We start from the raw sequence: 23,431 nt of genomic DNA on the forward strand, positions 1-23,431 counted from the left end.
GCACGTTTCAAGTGTCCCAGAAAAATATGCACCGTGTCCATTTTTCACGGAGCTGCAGCGTGTTGCACAAAGCAGATCGAGCTCTCTTGCTAACAGGCACTGAATTTGAAATATAGATATGATGTAATTATGAGAATGAATGTTTTTAATAACTAAAAAAACAGCCACAAATCTTTGATCCATTCCATTCATAATTGGACTTCTTAAGGTATTTTTTGGCATTTTCATACTTTTATTGAAAGTTAGAGATAGATATGAAAGTTAAACTGGAACGACCATCGTTAAACAGAGGAGGTGGCCTACAACACCGCTTATCACCCACTTACAATGCAGTCCTGAGTTTCCTCCCCAGACAGCTCAACAACCATTCACACCTAACGACACACGTGATGGCCTGTTGGGTCAACGACTCACATGTGACCTTAATGAGTCTGAAACTCAGAGGTCACATGTGAGCTCAACGACTATGTAAGGGTTCACGCCCACACAGGGGTTAAAGCCTGTGACTCCCCACCAGTCAGTTAGAAATGAAGAAGCCTCTTGGATGAGACATGAAATGCCTTCAAGAAACTCAAGCAAGTCCAGTTGCCTACGATATAGCACTGAGTATTACTAAGACATGGGTGACTGAGAATCTTCATCAACATAAGCAGGGGATTTTAATACAAAGTAGTAACCATTGTATGTGAATGCATGAATGGGTCAGATCTATGCAGCACTGGATTTGAAATGAACACTAACAAAGTGGGGCTTCTGTGCTTTGATTACCTGATGAAACATAAGCCTCATCCATTTAAAATGCTTTTCGTTATTCTGAGGTAATTTTGCTGAAAGTAACTCAAAAGCAGTGTAATAAGTAACACATTTCACAGAGAGTAATACTGTTAAGTAACTATTACTTTCAAATGAAGGTATCTCGTATATTATTATACTATTTTGAGAGTAACTTGCCAAAAACTAGTCTGATTAGTCCAGTAGTTTGCAAGATTAGCTGCAGACAGACAGACAGACAAACAAACACACACACACACACACACACACACACACACACACGCTAGCACAGATGATCCCCTCCAGGCTTACGCCTGACAAAGACAATGAGATAGTACCATGTTTCGATGATGTGTTACAGTCACTGTTTTATGTGGAGAGTGGTTGGGAGATTGAGATAAGATCTCATAACTGTGAAGAGCTCAGAGGAGAGCCACTCCTCAGTTTATTCCAGACACTGTCTCCACTATTCAATGACTCAACTACGTGAGATATTTCTTGAGATCTGTTTGATCTGTGACACACCTAGACAGGAAGAGGAGACAGCCACAGAGTCAGGCAACCTGAGCAGTTAGGAGTTGTGTGCCTTGCTCAAGGGTACTGAGCAGTGCCCAGGGGTTAACTCGGCACCTCTCCAGCTCCAGTTTTTAAAATTCATTTTCCAGAATCACCAATTCACAATACCCAATGATACTGCAATGTAAAATGACATTAACTACGATAAAGGATTTTAACTGTATTGTTCCCTCCTACAATCCAGGCAGCTGTGTTTGGATCTTTTGCTACTAACCGATTGGGATGGAGGAGATCTGAGTGTAGATATCCAGCATGCGGTTGCCGTCTACATCCACCAGGTAGTTCCCCCTGCTCTCCTCGTAGTTACAGAAGAAATTGATTGCACCGACATTCTGGGAAAAAAACATGTTCTCTGTTAAGAACAGCATGTTGTTCAATTCTTCTGTATCAACTTGGCAGTACACACAAATACACACAGAGATAGATGACAAGTTCATCATTTTAACCTCTGTAATTCAGGTTGTCATCATTGTTTCCTGAGCTTTACTAAAACAATAAAAACATATGGACTGCTGGCCTATCTCAGTCGGTCTATGCCTTCTAACAACTCCAGAGCTAGTTTCTATGTTCTTGAGTGAACACATGTAGATACACAGATGTAAAAACAAGACATTGCATCTTTAGGACTGGACTAGGCTCTAAATTATTTTTTCATCAACTACTGCTGGGTGCACTTGAATTTAAAATACAAAATATCTGTGTCGCAATATTTACACAATAAATCTAAATGGGTTTATTTCTGCTGGGGTCCTCTAAGATACAGAATACGACACAACAGAAACATAAAACCATTACACCAGCTGAGACAAATCAAACATACAATCAGTGGAGTGGCAAAGCCTACATGTTCCAGGTCTGTTATGAATCACGTTAATGTAAAACCATCTTGTAGAGGCCACTTTGAAGATGTACTCTGATAAAATCAATTTTAGGCTTGAAGGAAGATTATTTGAGCGGAGAAGGAAAAACTTTGACAGAAATTACTGCAGCCCTTGAAATTTCTGGTAAGTATGCTAGATGCTTAACTGTCTGGGTAACCAATGTAGGAGCTACTTGCTAGCTAAGATTACCTGTTACCTATCCACTTTGTGCCTTGTGGCACATAAGGCCTTCACAGAGCGCCTCCACTTTTCCCGGTCAGCTGCTGCCGTCCTTACTTCAGACCATGAGTTCCATCCCGCTTCTTGATGTGCTTTCTCAGAAGCACACCTCCATGTGGTCTTCCTTTTCTTCTATTTCCTTCTGGTGCCCAAGTCATTACTATGTTGCAGTCGTTGTTTTTGTCCTGCCTTAGTATGTGTCCAATCATTTTCCATCTACGAAGCTTCACTTCCTCACTCAGCAGTTCCATTCCAGCCCTTTCTAGCAGCTCTTCAGTACTGACATGGTCTTGCCAGTGAATATGGAGTATTCTTCGTAAGCACCTATTGTGGAACACATCAACTGCTTTGTTGTCTCCCTTATTCATTTTCCAAGTTTCACATCCATGGAGTAATACTGGCACTACTAGTGTTGTATACAGTCTGAGCTTTGTTCTTCTTGAGATGCTTTTGGAGCTCCAGGTGTTTTTTTTAGTCTGATGAATGCACCTCTTGCTTTTGTGAGTCTGTTCTTCAGGTCTTTCACACCACCTCTCTCCTTAGAAATGGTGGCTCCTAAGTATGTGAACTTTTCTACATCTTCGATGTCTTGCCCATTGATCCTAATACTTTCCTGGTTTCTTGCATTAATCTTCATGGCTTTTGTCTTTTGTGTGTTTATCTTGAGTCCTACTTGTCTGGCCTCTTCACCCATTTGTCTAGTTTTATTCTGAATTTGCTGTTTGGTAGAGGACAGCAATGCTATGTCATCTGCGAAGTCCAGGTCATCGAGTTTTGAAGTCAGCTTCCATCTAATCCCATTCTCTCCATGTCCAGCTGTTCTTCTCATTACCCAATCCATGACAATCAAGAACAGAAATTCTGACATACTGCATCCTTGTTTAATGCCAGTTTTAATGTCAAACCACTCACGTTTCTCCTTGGTCTTCTGTGCACTGGAAGTCTTCGTAAAATGTTCTCACCATTCGTACCATTTTTCCAGGGATCCTGTACTTCTTCATAATCATCCACAGGCTTTCATGGTAGACAGAGTCGAAAGCCTTTTCGAAGTCTATGAAGTTCAGGTATAGTATAGCATAGCTTGTCACTCATTAACCTGTTCAATTATGTTTCGCAGTATGAAGACTTGCTCTGTTGTTCTCCTGCCTCTCCTGTAACCCGCTTGTTCCTTTCTCAGCCTGCAATCGATTCCATTTCGATCTATGGTAATCCTGCCAAGTATCTTTCCCACTACAAAAAGCAGTGTTATGCCTCTTGAGTTCTTACATTTCTTGAGATTTCCTTTCTTTGCAAGTTTAATGATAAGCCCTTTCTTCCAGCTTGTTGGGATCTTTTCGTTTGTCCATATTTTCCCCAACAGTTGATGTACCTTTATTGCTGAAAACGCCAAATCTGTTTTTAATAATTCTGCTGTGATGGAGTTGATTCCTGGTGCTTTACCGTTCTGTAGTCTTTTTATCGCTTCTTTGACTTCACCTAGTGTTGGTTCATTTACTGCAATCTCTTCAATCCTGTCATTGAATTCGCATTCCTCATCGTCTGTTATTGGGTTTTCTGGCTCTTCTCTGTTAAACACTTCCTTAAAGTGTTCTGTCCATCTCATCTTGATGGCGTGTCTTCCACTGATGAGGTTACCATCCTTGTCCAGTACTGCTGTACTCTGTCTAGGTCTCTCATTGCACAGTATCTTTGTGAGTCCATATAGTATCTTCACGTGTTGTTTTCATGTTCCTATTTATTTCTTCTCATTGTTCTATGAGGCCCCATGATTCTTCACTGAATCATGGCTTCCTCTTCTTCTGTGGTCTACCCAGGACTGACTCAGCAACTTCTATGTATGCCTTCTCCATTACTTTAAAGTCCCGATCTACCAGGGGTGGAAGTAACAAATTACAAATACTCATGTTACTGTAATTAAGTAGATTTTTTGGGTACTTGTACTTTTATGAGTATTTTTTTCAAGTGTGTAATTTTACTCCTACTTGAGTACAATTTACACCATGTAATCTACTTCGCTACTTTTAAAATCATAAGTTGCTACTGAGTTTGGCCACAATTTGAATTAATATTCAAACCTTTCATCTGCATCTTTGTAGCCAATAAGGCTGTCCGATCGCAACCGCACCAATTAATCTATGACGTAAGGAAAGGACAACTCTGCTGCAGTAGGTAACATACCTACACAGCGGAGTAGAGACTAATTTATGGACTGAAGATTTGGAGACAAAGAAGCCAAGGGTGAGTGTCCATGCGTCCCGCGCAAATCCCGTGAGCTCCGTGCCGCAACATAACGGCTTATCGGCAAGTCCGACTCCAGGTCCAGTAATTTCCTCTTTCGTTGGTGTCTCGACTGCTCAGTAGTACCTGGACAACCGAGGCACACAGGCACACAGGTATGTGGTGTGTCAGAGGAGAAACGAGCCGTTCACATTTCTCTCTCTGTGTCAGTCCACAAACCTCATCGCACTTTAGGGACTGTTCTTTACTTATGAAGGGACTGTCAGGGGAGGAGGGTGGCTGGTTGATTTTTATTTTTTTTATTTATTTTATTTTGATCCCCCCTATGTTAATCACTTATTGATGCTGTTTTTGAAGTATGAATAAGTCAGTAAGTAATTTATTCCACTGAAATATCACTGATGTATTATAGAAAAGTGATTTATCTTTTTATAAATGACAAAAGGCACATCTGTCTCATTTTTGCTGTGGTATCGTGATACTACTCAGAACAGTGATACTTTCACTGGTATCATACAGTGGGTCCCAATTTTGGTAGCGTGACAACACTAGATGTCACAACCATACCATTCGGGTTCGCGCAGTGAGGCGGCTTGGGTGCCGCTGGGGAACACTGCTCTCTCAGAGGCCCAAAGTGTTCCCCTACTTCTAATTTTACAAATTAAGCACTGGTTATTAGTTTGGCTAAGATAAGTCTGCAAAGATATTGTCACTGCCATAGGAATGAAAATGTTTTCGTATGATAAGCGTTAACCCTTTACAGACACATCCACTTCACTCTAATCCCTTGCAGTTTTGTGCAAAACCCACGCGGTTATTTTGCGTGCGGTATTTATGTAATTTTGCCTATTCTATTTTATTATTCCTGCATATTGGGGTCCTTAAACAGTATTACAGTTGGATAATTTGGGGCTAACTGGAAAGCTGTGACTCTTGTGGAGTCAGTGAGCCCCTTGTATTCATGTGTGTGCCATGTGTTTACACTCTTGCCTCATAATAGGCATATCATTGCAGTAATTTCATTGTATAAGGTGAGCTGTTTTTGATATTTTATACAGGTGAATCGAATCGAATATCTGCTATTGATGACGCCATAAAACATCCATCGGTTAAAAGTAATTAATACTCTGAGTAGTTTTTGAGAAGAGTACTTTGTACTTTTACTTAAGTATTTTTTAAACACCAGTACTTTTACTTGTAATTGAGTACAATTTAAGCAATGTAACAGTACTTGTACTTGAGTACAAATTTTCAGTACTCTTTCCACCTCTGCGCTCTACCTCTCCATTTTCTACTCCCAGTTCTTCATCTTCCAGCACCTGGTACCTGTTTCTCAGGCTGGTACCGCGGTGGACGTGCTGACGTATTGCGGTAAGCGAGTTGTGTCATTTCCGGTGTTTCTGTGACAGCGTCTCTGTACTGCTCTGGTGAATTCTAGTAGCCTGTTTTCTCACTTCAGTTGCTTTAACGTTGCTTTAACGTCTACTTCAAGTCTTAACCCACACTAGTTCTGTTTAAGCACTTATAGCTCTCCTTTCTACGACTTTCTCGCTAATCTCTTAGCTGTTGTTTGCACGTTACTAGCCTTGGTAGCTACATTAGCTTTAAAGTTAGCGATGGCTTCTCCCTCTGCTCTTTCTTGCTCGGTGTGCCAAATGTTCAGTTATGCCTCTGCCTCCTTTAGCAACAGTGGTAATTGTAACAAGTGTAGCTTATTTGCTGCGTTGGAGGCGAGACTTAGTGAATTAGAAGCGAGGCTCCGCACCATGGAAAACCATTCAGTATCTGCGGTAGTTAGCCAGCCCCCTGTAGCCGGTGCGGAGCCACATAGCATAGCCTTAGCCTCTGCTAACTGTCCTCCGGTAACTCCCGTTCAGCCAGGAGGTTGGGTTACGGTTCGCCAGAAGCACAGCTCCAAGCCGAAGCCCACGGCTCACCACCAGCCTGTTGACGTTTCCAACCGCTTTTCCCCACTCAGCGACACACCCGCTGAGGATAAAACTCTGGTTATTGGCAGCTCTATTCTGAGAAACGTGAAGTTAGCAACACCAGCGACTATAGTCAAATGTATCCCTGGGGCCAGAGTGGGCGACATTGAATCTAATTTAAAACTGCTGGCTAAAGCTAAACGTAGATTCAGTAAGATTGTTATTCACGTCGGCGTCAATGACACCCGGTTACGCCAATCGGAGGTCACTAAAATTAATATTGCCTCGGTGTGTGAATATGCAAAAACGATGTCGGACTCCGTAGTTTTCTCTGGACCCCTCCCAAATCTGACCACTGATGACATGTTTAGCCGCATGTCATCATTTAATCCCTGGCTGTCCAGGTGGTGTCCAGCAAACGATGTGGGTTTCGTTAATAATTGGCAAACTTTCTGGGGAAAACCTGGTCTTATTAGGAGAGACGGCATTCATCCCACTTTGGATGGAGCTGCTCTCATTTCTAGGAACCTGGCAAACTTTATTAGTAATTTAAATCCCTGACAACCCAGAGTTGAGACCAGGACTCAGAGTCGCAGTCCTATACGCCTCTCTGAGCTTCTAGTTCAGTTACCCAGCCATAGTTTTCATAGTTTTATACAAACGGTTTCTGTCCCCCGACCACCTAAATTATTTAAATCTAAAATTAAACAAAGAGGAGTTGTGCATAACAACCTCATAAAAATTAAAACCTCTTCTGTGACAGAAAGACAAAACAGGAGAATTAAATGCGGACTGTTAAATATCAGGTCTCTATCGTCTAAAGCAGTGTTAGTAAAGCGAATTAATATCAGATAATCATATTGATTTACTCAGTCTCACTGAAACCTGGCTGTGTCCAGATGAATATGTTAGTCTAAATGAGTCCACTCCTCCCAGTCATAATAATACCCACATTCCTCGAGGCAGCGGCCGAGGAGGGGGAGTTGCAGCCATTTTTAACTCTAGCCTGTTAATCAGCCCTAAATCTAAACTAGATTATAATTCATTTGAAAGCCTCGTTCTTAGTCTTTTACATCCGACCTGGAAAACCTCGCAGCCACTTTTATTTGTTATAGTGTACCGTGCTCCTGGCCCGTATTCTGAATTTGTATCTGAATTCTCAGAGTTTTTATCCAGTTTAGTTCTTAAATCAGATAAAGTTATTATTGTAGGCGATTTTAACATTCATGTCGACGTTGATAATGACTCCCTGGCTACCGCGTTTTTCTCATTATTAGACTCCATTGGCTTCAGTCAGGGTGTACATGAACCCACTCACTGTTTTAACCATACCCTCGATCTAGTTCTGACATATGGAATTGAAATTGATAATCTAAAAGTCAGAATCCCTTGCTATCGGATCATTATCTGATTACTTTTGATTTCTTTTTACTCGATTACACGCCACTCAGCAACAGTTACTATACTAGATGTTTATCAGATAGTGCTGTCGCAAAATTTAAGGAAAAGATTACTCCGTCGTTAAATTCAATACCAAGTCCCTCAGTAACAGAGGTTTCCTGTACCGACTTTGATCATTTTGTCGATAGCGCTGTAGGCTCGCTGCGAACAACACTTGACTCTGTAGCTCCTCTTAAAAAGAAGTTAAAAAAGCAAAGAAAGTTCGCTTCTTGGTATAACTCTCAAACCCGTAAGTTAAAACAAATATCGGGAAAATTTGAAAGGAACTGGCGATTAATCAAACTGGAAGAATCTCGTTTAATCTGGACAGACAGTCTCAAAACTTATAAGAGGGGCCTCCGCAATGCCAGAGCAAACTATTACTCAGCATTAATAGAAGACAATAAGAACAACCCCAGGTTTCTTTTCAGCACTGTAGCCAGGCTGACTGAGAGTCAAAGCTCTGTTGAGCCTTGTATTCCTTTAGCCCTTAGCAGTAATGATTTTATGAGCTTTTTTAATGACAAAATTCTAACTATTAGAGGCAAAATTCATGACCTCCTGTCCTCAGATAGTACCTATCTAACCTCAAACACAGCTGTAAAACCTAATATATATTTAGATTACTTCTCCCCAATTTCTCTTCAAGAATTGACCGCAGTGATTTCTTCATCTAAATCATCCTCGTGTCTCTTAGACCCCATCCCAACTAGGCTACTTAAGGAGGTCTTTCCTTTAGTTAACACTCATATATTAGATATGATCAATATATCCTTATTAACAGGCTATGTACCACAGTCTTTTAAGGTAGCTGTAATTAAACCTCTAAAAAAAGCCCACCCTGGATCCAGAGGTGTTAGCCAACTATAGACCAATATCTAATCTTCCCTTTATGTCAAAGATCCTTGAGAAAGTAGTTGCAGACCAGCTGTGTGATTTTCTCCATGATAATAATTTATTTGAGGAATTTCAGTCAGGATTTAGAATGCATCATAGCACTGAGACAGCACTAGTTAAAATTACAAATGACCTTCTGATTGCTTCAGACAAAGGACTTGTCTCTGTACTTGTTTTATTAGATCTTAGTGCGGCGTTTGACACAATTGACCATCAAATTCTACTGCAGAGACTGGATCACTTAATTGGCTTAAAAGGTTCTGCACTGAGCTGGTTTAAATCTTATTTATCTGATCGCTTTCAGTTTGTTCACGTTCATAATGAATCGTCCTTACGTACCAAAGTTTGTTTTGGAGTTCCGCAAGGTTCTGTGCTCGGACCAATCCCATTTACTCTATAAATGCTTCCTTTAGGTAGCATCATTAGAAATCACTCTATAAATTTCCATTGTTATGCGGATGATACACAGTTGTATTTATCGATGAAGCCAGAAGAAAGTAATCAATTAACTAAACTCCATAACTGCCTTAAAGACATAAAAACCTGGATGAGCACCAATTTCCTGATGTTAAATTCAGACAAAACTGAAGTTATTGTTCTTGGCCCCAAACAACTCAGAGACTCTTTATCTGATGACATAGTTTCTCTAGATGGCATTGCTCTGGCCTCTAGCACTACCGTAAGAAACCTCGGAGTTATATTTGATCAAGATTTGTCTTTTAATTCTCATTTAATACAAACCTCACGGACTGCATTTTTTCATCTGCGTAATATTGCGAAAATTAGGCCTATCCTGACCCGAAAAGATGCAGAAAAATTGGTCCACGCTTTTGTTACCTCAAGGCTGGATTACTGTAACTCTCTATCAGGTAGCTCTAGTAAGTCCTTAAAAACTCTCCAGCTAATTCAGAATGCAGCAGCATGTACTATCAGGAACTAAGAAAAGAGATCATATTTCTCCTGTTTTAGCTTCTCTGCACTGGCTCCCTGTAAAATCCAGAATTGAATTTAAAATCCTACTGTTAACTTATAAAGCTCTAAATGGTCAAGCTCCATCATATCTTAGAGAGCTCATAGTGCCTTATTATCCCACCAGAACACTGCGCTCTGACAACGCAGGGTTACTCGTGGTCCCTAAAGTGTCCAAAAGTAGATCAGGAGCCAGAGCCTTCAGCTATCAGGCTCCTCTCCTGTGGAATCATCTTCCTGTTACGGTCCGGGAGGCGGACACCATCTTCACATTTAAGACTAGACTTAAGACTTTCCTCTTTGATAAAGCTTATAGTTAGGGCTGGCTCAGGCTTGCCCTGTACCAGCCCCTAGTTAGGCTGACTTAGGCCTAGTCTGCCGGAGGACCCCCCTATAATACACCGGGCATCTTCTCTCCTTCTCTCTCTCTCTCTCTCTCTCTCTCGTATTCTATTACTGCATCTTGCTAACTCGGCCATTCTGGATGTCACTAACTCGGCTTCTTCTCCGGAGCCTTTGTGCTCCACTGTCTCTCAGATTAACTCATATCGCAGCGGTGCCTGGACAGCGTGACGTGTGTGGTTGTGCTGCTGTCGTGGTCCTCCCAGATGCCTCCTGCTGCTGCTGCCATCATTAGTCATTAGTCATACTTCTACTGTTATTATACACATATGACTATTGTCACACTTGTATACTGCCAGATATTAATACATACTTTCAACATATTGTACCGCAGTAGCCAGAACTATAACTATAATATTATTACTTTCAGTAATGTTGTTGTAAGCTACTGTCATTACCTGCATCTCTCTCTTTCTCTGTCTCATTGTGTCATGTGGATTACTGTTAATTTGTTATGCTGATCTGTTCTGTACGACATCTATTGCACGTCTGTCCGTCCTGGAAGAGGGATCCCTCCTCAGTTGCTCTTCCTGAGGTTTCTACCGTTTTTTTTCCCCGTTAAAGGGTTTTTTTGGGGGAGTTTTTCCTTATCCGCTGCGAGGGTCATGAGGACAGAGGGATGTCGTATGCTGTAAAGCCCTGTGAGGCAAATTGTGATGTGTGATATTGGGCTTTATAAATAAAATTGAATTGAAATTGAATTGAATTGAATTGATGGAAAAGGTCTTTAAGATGCTTTCATTCTTCAGCTTTGCTATATTGTACTTGACTGCTTTTCTTTTCCTTTTGCCATTTCTTTAGTCTTAGTTTGACTGTTGTGCATACAAGATAGTAGTCACTTCCAGTGTCTGCAGACCTGTGTCCTCTTGTATCTTTCACTGAGTTCCTAAATCATTTATTCATTAGTACATAGTCTATCTGGTTCCTGGTCTTTCCATCTGGAGATACCTATGTTGCTTTATGTATGTCCTCATGTGGGAATAGAGTTCCTGTGATGACTAGCTCGTTCATGTCACACATTTCACACAGCCTCTCTCCATTATTGTTCCGCTTTCCGAGCCCATGCTTGCCCATCACCCCGTCATAATCTTGGTTTTTATCTCCTACTTTAGCATTCATATCTCCTGTGACAATCAACATGTCGTGTTTGTTTCTACTGTCTAATATATCTTGCACTTTCATGGAGAACTCGTCTTTTACTCGTTGTTCTGCATTTTCAGTGGGTGCGTAGATGTGTATAATCGTCAGCTTAATGTGTTGGGAATGGTACCTGGCTTGAATGATCCTTTCATTAACTGGAATCCAATCAATCAGGGCTCTTGCTGCCATTTTTGACATAAGTATACCCACGCCTTCTCTATGGTGATCATCATCTCTTCCTGAGTAGATGATGGTTTGTCCTCCTGCAAATTCAACTTTTCCTTGTCCTGTCCAGTGTGTGTCACTGATGTCCATGATGTCAATTTTTCTGTTGGTCATTTCTCTTGCTGCTAGTATTATGTTGCCACTTGTGTACAATGTTTGCACATTCCAGTTTCCGATCTTCATTGTGCTTTTTGGGTGAAGTGGTGGCCTATTCAGCCCAAAGGCATCCTGTCGGCTTTGGTCCTTGTGCTTCATGGTGTCTCTCCTGTTGTGAGGACTGGCTACAGCGTTCCCTAGATTTGGTGAATTTGCTCTGCTTCTGGTTTCTGTAATAAAGATCTTTTTCCGGGAGTGGGTTATCAGCCCACAGCCCAACCCCTAACCCGGAGGACATGTGGGATCACTCTTTGTCTGGTCTCTACCCTTTGACCTGTTCAGCGTGGGTGACCCTGCCAGGAGTGCAAGACTCAGGGATATCAGTCTGTCCATTTAAAAAAGACAAGTAACTGTAAATCAGTTTCACTTGCTTTGGTGCAAATGAAAGTGACAAAAGTAGCAATAGAGAGGCAAAAGAAAGACAATCCCCAAAAAAGGAAATTGTTTTGCATGTGGTGGACACAGACAGTTGCTCTCTCCTTATCCTTCCTGACTGATTCTTCTGTACTTTTGTGTCCTTGTCACTGATGGTAGCATTAGGTGGTACCTGCAGCCCAATCAGGTTGCACAGGTAGTCCAGCTTCTCCTGGATGGTACCATCCATAAATATGGTCACAAGAAGGTTTGCTTTGTCTACCAGGACAGTCTCAACAGCATGGAGGAGATACGAGGAGACCGGCCGTAGGTATGTATGCCATTATCTAAGTATATTCTTATGTATACTACTACTACTAGGATAGAAACTACTTTCTATCCTTGAGAAAGTAGTCGCAGACCAGCTGTGTGATTTTCTCCATGATAATAATTTATTTGAAGAATTTCAGTCAGGATTTAGAGTGCATCATAGCACTGAGACAGCACTAGTTAAAATTACAAATGACCTTCTGATTGCTTCAGACAAAGGACTCGTCTCTGTACTTGTTTTATTAGATCTTAGTGCGGCATTTGACACAATTGACGATCAAATTCTGCTACAGAGACTGGAACATTTAATTGACTTAAAAGGTTCTGCACTAAGCTGGTTTAAATCTTATTTATCTGATCGTTTTCAGTTTGTTCATGCTCACAATGAATCATCCTTACATACTAAAGTTTGTTTCGGAGTTCCGCAAGGTTCTGTGCTCGGACCAATCCTATTCACTCTATATATGCTTCCTTTAGGTAATATCATTAGAAATCACTCTGTAAATTTCCATTGTTATGCGGATGATACACAATTGTATTTATCGACGAAGCCAGAAGAAATTAATCAATTAACTAAACTTCATAATTGCCTTAAAGACATACATAAAAACCTGGATGAGCACCAATTTCCTTATATTAAATTCAGAACAAGTTATTGTTCTTGGCCCCAAACAACTCAGAGACTCTTTATCTGATGACATAGTTTCTCTATATGGCATTGCTCTGGCCTCTAGCACTACCATAAGAAACCTCGGAGTAATATTTGACCAAGATTTGTCTTTTAACTCCCATTTAAAACAAACCTCACGGACTGCATATTTTCATCTGAGTAATACTGCGAAAATTAGGCCTATCCTGACCCGAAAAGATGCAGAAAAATTGGTCCATGCTTTTGTTACCTCTAGGCTGGATTACTGTAACTCCCTATTATCAGGTAGCTCTAATAAGTCTTTAAAAACTCTCCAGCTAATTGAGAATACAGCGGCACATGTACTAACAGGAACTAAGAAACAAGATCATATTTCTCCTGTTTTAGCTTCTCTGTACTGGCTCCCTGTAAAATCCAGAATTGAATGCAGGGTTACTCGTGGTTCCTCAAGTTACCAAAAGTAGATCAGGAGCCAGAGCCTTCAGCTATCAGGCTCTCCTCTGTGGAATCATCTTCCTGTTGCGGTCCAGGAGGCAGACACCATCTCCACATTCAAGACTAGACTTTCCTCTTTAATAAAGCTTTTAGTTAGGGCTGGCTGAGGCTTGACTTGTACTAGCCCCTAGTTAGACTGACTTAGGCCTCGTCTGCTGGGGGACCTCCTATAATACACCGAGCACCTTCTCCCCCCCCCCCCCCCCATAGTCATACTACATACTACATTCTACCGTTAGCTTCTCATTCAATGCGTTTTCTTTATTTTCATGACTATTTACATTGTAGATTCTCACTGAAGGCATCAAAACTATGAATGAACACATGTGGAGTTATGTACTTAACAAAAAAAAGGTGAAATAACTGAAAACATGTTTTATATTCTAGTTTCTTCAAAATAGCCACCCTTTGCTCTGATTACTGCTTTGCACACTCTTGGCATTCTCTCCATGAGCTTCAAGAGGTAGTCACCTGAAATGGTTTCCACTTCACAGGTGTGCCTTATCAGGGTTAATTAGTGGAATTTCTTGCTTTATCAATGGGGTTGGGACCATCAGTTGTGTTGTGCAGAAGTCAGGTTAATACACAGCCGACAGCCCTATTGGACAACTGTTAAAATTCATATTATGGCAAGAACCAATCAGCTAACTAAAGAAAAACCAGTGGCCATCATTACTTTAAGAAATGAAGGTCAGTCAGTCCGGAAAATTGCAAAAACTTGAAATGTGTCCCCAAGTGGAGTCGCAAAAACCATCAAGCGCTACAACGAAACTGGCACACATGAGGACCGACCCAGGAAAGGAAGACCAAGAGTCACCTCTGCTTCTGAGGATAAGTTCATCCGAGTCACCAGCCTCAGAAATCGCAAGTTAACAGCAGCTCAGATCAGAGACCAGATGAATGGCACACAGAGTTCTAGCAGCAGACCCATCTCTAGAACAACTGTTAAGAGGAGACTGCGCGAATCAGGCCTTCATGGTCAAATAGCTGCTAGGAAACCACTGCTAAGGAGAGGCAACAAGCAGAAGAGATTTGTTTGGGCCAAGAAACACAAGGAATGGACATTAGACCAGTGGAAATCTGTGCTTTGGTCTGATGAGTCCAAATTTGAGATCTTTGGTTCCAACCGCCGTGTCTTTGTGAGACGCAGAAAAGGTGAACGGATGGATTCCACATGCCTGGTTCCCACTGTGAAGCATGGAGGAGGAGGTGTGATGGTGTGGGGGTGTTTTGCTGGTGACACTGTTGGGGATTTATTCAAAATTTAAGGCACACTGAACCAGAATGGCTACCACAGCATCCTGCAGCGACATGCCATCCCATCCGGTTTGCGTTTAGTTGGACGATCATTTATTTTTCAACAGGACAATGACCCCAAACACACCTCCAGGCTGTGTAAGGGCTATTTGACCAAGAAGGAGAGTGATGGCCTCCTGGCCTCCACAGTCACCGGACCTGAACCCAATGGAGATGGTTTGGGGTGAGCTGGACCGCAGAGTGAAGGCAAAGGGGCCAACAAGTGCTAAACACCTCTGGGAACTCCTTCAAGACTGTTGGAAAACCATTTCAGGTGACTACCTCTTGAAGCTCATCGAGAGAATGCCAAGAGTGTGCAAAGCAGTAATCAGAGCAAAGGGAGGCTATTTTGAAGAAACTAGAATATAAAACATGTTTTCAGTTATTTCACCTTTTTTTGTTAAGTACATAACTCCACATGTGTTCATTCATAGTTTTGATGCCTTCAGTGAGAATCTACAATGTAAATAGTCATGAAAATAAAGAAAACGCATTGAATGAGAAGGTGTGTCCAAACTTTTGGCCTGTACTGTATGTATACTATCATATATTAATATATACTTTCAACTTATTGTACCACAATAGCCGTTATTATAATTATAATTATAATTTTATTACTTTCAGTTGTTGTAAGCTACTGTCATTACCGTCTGCCCTGCATTTCTCTCTGTCTCTGCTTCTCTTTCTGTCTCATTGTGTCATACGGATTACTGTTAATTTATTATGTTGATCTGTTCTGTACGACATTTATTGCACGTCTGTCCATTCTGGGAGAGGGATCCCTCCTCAGTTGCCCTTCCTGAGGTTTCTGCCATTTTTTTCCTTGTTAAAGGTTTTTTTGGGGGAGTTTTTCTTTATCCACTACGAGGGTCCAAAGGACAGAGGGATGTCGTATGCTGTAAAGCCCTGTGAGGCAAATTGTGATTTGTGATATTGGGCTTATAAATAAAATTGATTGATGTGTTTACCTGTGCCTTTTTATGTGTGTTTTTGCTTGCTGTATAACCAATTGCCCTCCAGGGACAAATTAAAGTTGATGCTGAAGTTGAAGAGCCCTACAAAATGACCTCCAGCAGGCTAATGGTGTGCATGTTTCTGACCAAACTGTCAGAAACAGTCTTCATGATGGTGGCATGAGGGCCTGATGCCCTCTACTGGGCCCTGTGCTCACAGCCCAACACTGTGCCAACTCCACTGGCATTCGCCAAAGAACACCAGAATTGGCAGGTCCACCATTGGCGCCGCATTCTCTTCACAGATGAGAGCAGGTTCACACTGAGCACATGTGACAGGTGTGAAAGAGTCTGGGGACACCATGGTGAACACTACGCTGCCTGTAACACCATCCAGCATGACTGGTTTGGTGGTGGGTCAGCGATGGTCTGGGGAGGCATATCCTCAGAGGGTCGCATAGACCTCCATGTCATAGCTAACGGTACCCTGACTGCTTTTAGCTACCAGGATGAAATCCTCAGAGCGACTGCCAGACCTTATACTGGTGCAGTGGATCTTAGGTTCCTCCTGATACAGGACAATGCCCAGCCTCATCTGGGCAGAGTGTGTTGGCAATTCCTGTTTGACGAAGGCATTGATGCCATTGACTGGCCCTCTCGTTCCCCTGACCTAAATCCAATTGAGCACCTATGGGACATTACGTATCAGTGCATCTGACACCGGCAAGTACCACCATAGACTATTCAAGAGCTCACTGATGCCTTGATCCAGGTCTGGGAGGAGATCCCCCTGGACACCATCTCCCAACCCATCAGGAGCATGTACAGACATTGTTGGGGGTTCATACAGGCACATGGGGGGCATACACACTACTGAGTCACATTATGAGTTGCAGTGAAAAAATTCACACAAGCTGGATCATACTGTGATTTCAATTATTTACTTTGATTTTCAGTGTGATCTTGAATCTAGCCCTCAGTGGTTGATGATTTTGGTTTCCACTGACTGTTACATAATTTTGTTCTCAACAAATTATACAATGTACATCAGTAAAGATTTTCCACTTGAATAATCTGTTCATCAGGATCTGTTGTATGATTTAAAGCTATGGTCTACGTTTAGAAGGATTGATCATTATTATTAACATCATTTAGATGGTGGTTATGACCCAATAGTGCTAGGTACACAATGTGAAGAGCAAAAGGAACCAAAAAAATCCATTCTGTCTGGCGGCTGCAGGCCTGCAAAGAAATTGACCAATCACAGCCATCTGGTCCGCATGCAAGTTACTCCTTGCTCAAATTTGCACTCTCTCTCTCTCTTACCCTCTGTCCAATCCCCTCGCTCCATTTTGACACTCCTCTGCTCCTCGTCCCGCCTCATCCCAACCCCCCTCCGCATTTGAAAGTACAAGCGGTTTGCAAGGTCCTCGGCATGGGCACGCTGCACTTTGTTTACAATGTTTGCTAAGCTACTAAGAGCAATGCTAACGTTAGCATCCGGTGGTATGTAGACAGCTGAGACAGTGACAACGCTCAGTTCCCGGGGAAGGTAGAATGGTCTGCAGGATATTGAGTGAGCCTCAAGGTCTGGACAACAATGATGAGCAATGATCCTGCTGTTGTTACACCAGTTGTTATGGAGATAAACACAGAGCCCCCCTCCTTTCCTCTTACCGGACTCGATGTTTCTGTCCTGCCAGTGGCTAGTGCGGCCTAGCTTTCCGTGATGATCATAATCCCACAGGTCTGTACGTAGCGGTTAGAGGCAATCAATAGCTCCAGTTCGTCCATTTTGTTCGAAATAGACAATAGAGTACTTCTTTAGCCTAGCCAATATCCCAGAGCGGCACTCGCGCTTCTGCCTTCATTCCCTCCGACGTCTGCGTCGCTTACTCGGGCAACAGATCCACAGTGACTCCGCAGGTCTGCTGATGGCGTCCGGGATGTTGTGTGCCTTTTGAAAGTCTCTCGTGATGTCAACCTTGCACTTCCAGCTGATGTCGATAATGTCCTGCCGACTATACACAAAATCTGCTTGACATGAGCAGAAAAATGCGGACAAAACTACACGAGAAACTACGAGAAAGCTAAGACCCGCTGCACTCTCGCGTGCCACCATGTTCTGTCTCCTCAGTTCCTTTGACCGATGGAGAAAGCTCTGGCAATATCTGGGCCTGAAAAGTGATGCTGATACAACGGAGTTTTTGTTGAACAGGTAATATTTCGTTTTTATTGTGGATGTTGTGACATAAATAACTGTATGCTGTATGTAATTGTATGTTGCTATGCGGGGGGGGGGGGGGGTGTCGTTAGGAGACTCAGAGGGGAGGGGGACACAAGCTCGGAGGGGAGGGATCATGGAGCACAGAGGGAGGGGTGTGTGTGTGGAGGGGAATGCTTTTTTCAAATCTTTCTTGTCGTCTTTCTAAACGTAGACCATAGCTTTAATTGTTCTCTTGATGTTTTTGAGCAATGTATTTCAGTGAAGCTATAAATCTACAGCTGACACGCACAGTTAGCTTGTAGGCTAACAGTAAACATTACAGTAACCGATGTTAGCTTACCCTGTTTAGCATATAGCATACTCACTAAGGATTTCAAGGTCTGTAACAATTTCTATAAATTCATTGAGGAGTCCAAATGGACGTTTTTGCTAAATTTGAAGAAATTCACTAAAGGCATTCTTGAAATGTCATGTGCAAGAGAATGGGATGGAAGGATGGACGAACAGCCCAAATATCTTAACACCTCCAGCCATAGCTATTGCCAGTGTGCAAGCATAAAAACATTTTTCCGTTGTGAAACTGTACTTAAGAGATGATAAGAAAAATGTAAGTCATGAATGTTATATATTAATTGTGCAATTAATTAATTATTCGATTAGGTTGAGAAAGTCTCCACTCACCTGGATGTCGCCCAGTTGTTTGGTCAGTTCCTATAGAAAAATCAAAGTTAGTTACACTCAGTTATACCTAAGAATGGAGTGCACTGACTTGTGTGTGTGTGTGTGTGTGTGTGTGTGTGTGTGTGTGTGTGTTACTTGTGATCTTGGTCCAGGAACTGAAGTTTTCATGGACGGTCCATCGTAGTCAAACTCCAGCTGAGTTTTTGGTGCTGCCTTACTAACATATCGACACCCTGCAGGAGGAAAGCACAATGAATAATATAATATATACACAGAAACACATACAGAGGGAGATGGTGAGTGTTTTTATATGCTCACTATCCCTGTTATGATCGGGCTTTGGTTATGTGTTTGCATGATTCAGCCTCAGACAGATCATCCAATCATCATGCAGAAGCCCAGGCCAGCCGAGGCCAAACCACTGCCCCATAGACCCCCAGAGATGCTGAGCGTCTGATGGGCGGGACAAAACCGAGCATTTATCCAGTGACTGTCTAGTTTCGCTGCAGTGGAACAACCCACTCTATGCTTCCCCATTGAAGTCTTTGGACGCTGAGCTTCCACTGTTTAATGCACTGTGACGCTACGGGAATGAATGAGAAGGAAGTCGCGTCAGTGACCTGTGATAAGTAGCTGATTCTGAACAAAAGTTGAATGCGTTCTTCGAATTCTTTCGAATGATGCACCGGTTAGAGTGGCAGCAAGTCTGAGTAGCTCCTGTTTTTTAAAGGGCCAGTGTGTAATATTTGGTTTATTGTCAATCTGAATCTGAATCTGAATATTCTACCCATTAATATGTTTATACAAGTGTATAATTGCTATAAAATAAAATTTGTTTGGTTTTCGTAGCCTTATAATTATGCTTTCATATGTATATATATATATATATAGCAAGGGCCTTGCTTTTGAGAGGTCGCCATCTTGCGCCGCCATGTATGTAAGGCAGTCCGAGCGGACAATCCAGCCAGCCAGAGAACGCGTTTCGCGTGTATAAATGAACTAACGAAGACAGCGGAAGGAAGGAAGAAGGAGGAGGAAACAGCAGAGAGTGTTAGTAGTTCGTTGATAGAGAGTAGTGAAAAGTTTTTTTAGTTATAAAGTTTGCGAATGGACCACACTTACCACGCAACAGGAGAGAATGAACCCGAACTGTCATCTACAAGGAAAGAAGACGCAACTTCACTCCTTGTGACGCACTCTTTGCGGCGCTTTTCCTCCTGATGATATATCTCCCCAACGATGGTAGCAGTAGCACCGAATCCCATTCTGTGCATTCAGCCTCTCTTCTCGCCCACTCAGCATCAAACACATGGAGTTCCTCATCTGTATGTTCCGGCTCAAACAGGTACGGCTCTGGGTCTGCGTCCGCTACAAGAAACTCTTCAAAATCGCGTTCAAAGTCGTCCATTGCAGCTACTATAGTCCGGAGATATCGCTAGGCTAAATAAACAGCTGAGCTCTGTTTACAGGCTACGCTGTCAGTCAGTGTGCGGGCTGGAGATTGGTGGAGCAGAGAGAGGAGGGGGGTCCCCACTCAGTGTGGTAAAGGAGTATGTGTGTAAAGTTATGAAGTGTGTCTGTTACGCTAGAAGAGTCAGAGTTTGGGACGGAGTCTTTTACCCCCTGGAGTGTTACCGGAGTTTCTGGAGTGCTCAAATAAACGGGCCTTTTTCCCAAACACTCCTCTGGTCTCCTGCTAGTGAGGGATTCATTACAATATCGTGACATGGCTTAGATTTCTAAATAAACATTCACCTCGTCGCTAGATAGACCTACTCCTGAAAAACTCGTGCGTAAGGCTTTTTGTCCCTACGAGGCCACCGTCATTTACCCGACGGGAGGGGTGAGCGAGTGAGCCCTGCAATCTAGAATTTGACCACTGATGTCACTGTTTTCAACCCATTTTACACACTGACCCTTTAACAAATACTTTTACTTCTAGGCCCAAAAGTCAGACCAAAGATGCTTCAGAGCAGGAGATCAGTCCTAACGACCAAAAATTCTCAGACTGAAACCATGTTCACAGTGGACATAGACATACTCCAATACAGCAGTGGCAATTGCTCTAAGACTGCAAGGGAAGCTCAGCTTCCCCTAAAATGTCAAAAAATAAGTGGTCAAATATGTACTGTTGTGTTTACATTTCATTGACTAAATATGTGCTAGAACGCATTCAACTTTTGTTCAGAATCAGCTACTTATCACAGGTCACTGACGCGACTTCCTTCTCATTCATTCCCGTAGCGTCACAGTGCATTAAACAGTGGAAGCTCAGCGTCCAAAGACTTCAATGGGGAAGCATAGAGTGGATTGTTCCACTGCAGCGAAACTAGACAGTCACTGGATAAATGCTCGGTTTTGTCCCGCCCATCGGACGCTCAGCGTCTCTGGGGGTCTATGGGGCAGTGGTTTGGCCTCGGCTGGCCTGGAGGCTGGGCTTCTGCATGATGATTGGATGATCTGTCTGAGGCTGAATCCCTTTTTGATTGACAGCGAAATGAGCGAATCAGTGATATAGAAATATAAACCACCGGAGCATTTTTCAAGTTTCATTTCATTCCGTTGTTCTGAGTTGCTCTGGAGACTTTTACAATCCTCTTAGTGACTTTTTCTTTGTTAAAAACGACTAGCGACAAATCTAGCATCTTTTTCTGGTGTTATTGGAGACTGTACTCATGTTTGGAGACTCTGACTTCTGTCACTCTGCAGTTACTGTCCCCAACAAGCAGCGGGTGCTGTGAGCCCCTCCACCATCCCAAAGCACTCACAAGCGGTCACACTAGCCTTGCGCAGCAGCCCCACAGGGTAGAATTTAGGTATAAATAAACGGACACATTTTATGATGTAGGCCGAAAATGAGCTTCCCCTCCTTGAAAGACCAGCAGCCGCCACTGCAATACAGTATATCAGTTTTCACAAAGCCGCCCATCAGCAGTTGCCTGGCCATTCACACCTTAAGTCTTTGAACTGGTCAGCAGGTGATTTTGCTCCTCTCCTCTTTCCTAGTCTCTCATACCAGCTTGTGTGTGTGTGTGTGTGTGTGTGTGTGTGTGTGTCTGCTCATCTCTTTCATGCTTTGTTTGGACACAGTTGACAAATATGTGGAATAAGTAAGCATGGGATGCATGTTCTATAATTTACACTTCCGGGTCCAGTGTGAACCTTGACTCTTAATGAATATTGGCCCTAAGTTGCTTTACTTTCCAAATTATTCCAAACCCCCATTATACTATTTGATAACTTAGAAATGTCCACCGACATTAAGCTAAGCCTGTATCATTCTGGTTACCACAGTGTTCACTAACTGGTTACAGTTACTCTGACCCACACAGATTGGCCTGTTGATAATTGACAGGAGAGAGGACCTTTGAGATTTCACTCAGTGACCGGCTTCTGAGAAGCATGCACATATATTGGTAATTACATAATACTTGAGGTCAGTCAAATATTAACATTGATTTCTGCTGTAACTTTAACATTGTTTCATCGTGTTATAGTGATTTTATATTTCCTGCTGATATTCAATAAAAAGTGATACTCCAGGTAATTTGAAATAAAGTTTGAAATGAGGTGCAACTAGGGCTGTAGAATATATTGATATGACATCAATAATATGATATGAGACTAGATATTGTCTTAGATTATGGACATTGTAATGTTCTACATTTTGTCTTTTCCTGGTTTTAAAGGCTGCATTACAGTGAAATGATGTAATTTTCTGAACTTACAAGACTGTTCTAGCTGTTCTATTACTTACCTTTACCAACTTAGTCATTATATCCACATTAAACAACCCTCCAGTATCGTTGCATTGATTCCTAGATATTTGGTCGAAAATACTGTGATATTTGATTTTCTTTATGCCCTGGTTGCAACATGTACCTCACAATGTAGTGTAAATGTATTAGGGCTAGGAGCTCCATTAAATCTGACTGAGTATAATTCACTGATGATCTGCTTTCTCAGATTCTACTTTATTACCTTTACCTCCCAAACTTTAACACCAATTCAACGACTTAAAAAAGGACACATAGGTGGTTTTAACAGCCATGTAAACAATTCTAGTAAAAGTAATAAATGGATGCAGGAGCAAAATAGACAAGATACAAATAATTACACTGGAAAACAAAGTCTTTAAACATTTAGTCAAAGAACTGGCTGTACGCTGTACTACTAAATCTTCTCGATTAATCTACAAGAGGACATTTGTAACAGGGTTACCTGCTGAAACTGTACTTACTGGATGGATTTAAAAGCATTTAATATAAATTTAAAAGTGTTGGATTTACCTGGAGTGCTGAGCCACAAGTTTTTCTGCAGGGAGAGAGCAAACTGACGACCAATAAAGGCGGATGCCATGACAAAGCTGTCAACAGACAGGATGAAGTGCAAGAGAGAGGCAGCTATTGCCCTCAGGGTCTCAATTCACCAAGTCACCTAAGGAGAGAGATATAGGGAGAGAGGGAGAGAGTGAGATGGAGAGAGAGCGAGAGAGAGCAGAGGTTAATGATGGCTATCTATAAAGTGCAGTAGTCCAACTGAACAAGATTTTGATGTCACTTGAAGTTGCAAAATACAAGTCCAGGGTTTCCTCCAGGACTTTT

General features: G+C 42.1%; 2 protein-coding genes across 4 annotated transcripts in view; one reads left to right on the plus strand and one right to left on the minus strand.

Annotated features, from left to right (window-relative positions):
• LOC125878859 (uncharacterized) overlaps positions 1 to 23,431 on the plus strand; it is a 265,428-nt gene that overhangs the window by 125,087 nt on the left and 116,910 nt on the right. The gene's annotated exons all lie outside the window — the stretch shown is intronic.
• Positions 1 to 23,431, minus strand: part of abat (4-aminobutyrate aminotransferase) — a 147,111-nt gene that overhangs the window by 41,063 nt on the left and 82,617 nt on the right. For 2 of the 3 annotated variants that reach the window (XM_049560244.1, XM_049560246.1), the window contains exons 2-5: positions 23,117 to 23,264; positions 18,963 to 19,060; positions 18,828 to 18,857; positions 1,562 to 1,679 (exon numbers count right to left, since the gene is read on the minus strand). In XM_049560244.1, coding sequence (XP_049416201.1) covers positions 1,562 to 1,679; positions 18,828 to 18,857; positions 18,963 to 19,060; positions 23,117 to 23,186 — 316 coding nt within the window. In that variant the 5' untranslated portion in view covers positions 23,187 to 23,264. Of the gene's footprint in view, positions 1 to 1,561; positions 1,680 to 18,827; positions 18,858 to 18,962; positions 19,061 to 23,116; positions 23,381 to 23,431 lie in introns of those variants that run through there. The other variant, XM_049560243.1, reaches the window with a different exon arrangement.

Source organism: Epinephelus fuscoguttatus, linkage group LG19 (assembly GCF_011397635.1).
Source record: "Epinephelus fuscoguttatus linkage group LG19, E.fuscoguttatus.final_Chr_v1".
Classification (NCBI taxonomy): domain Eukaryota; kingdom Metazoa; phylum Chordata; class Actinopteri; order Perciformes; family Serranidae; genus Epinephelus; species Epinephelus fuscoguttatus.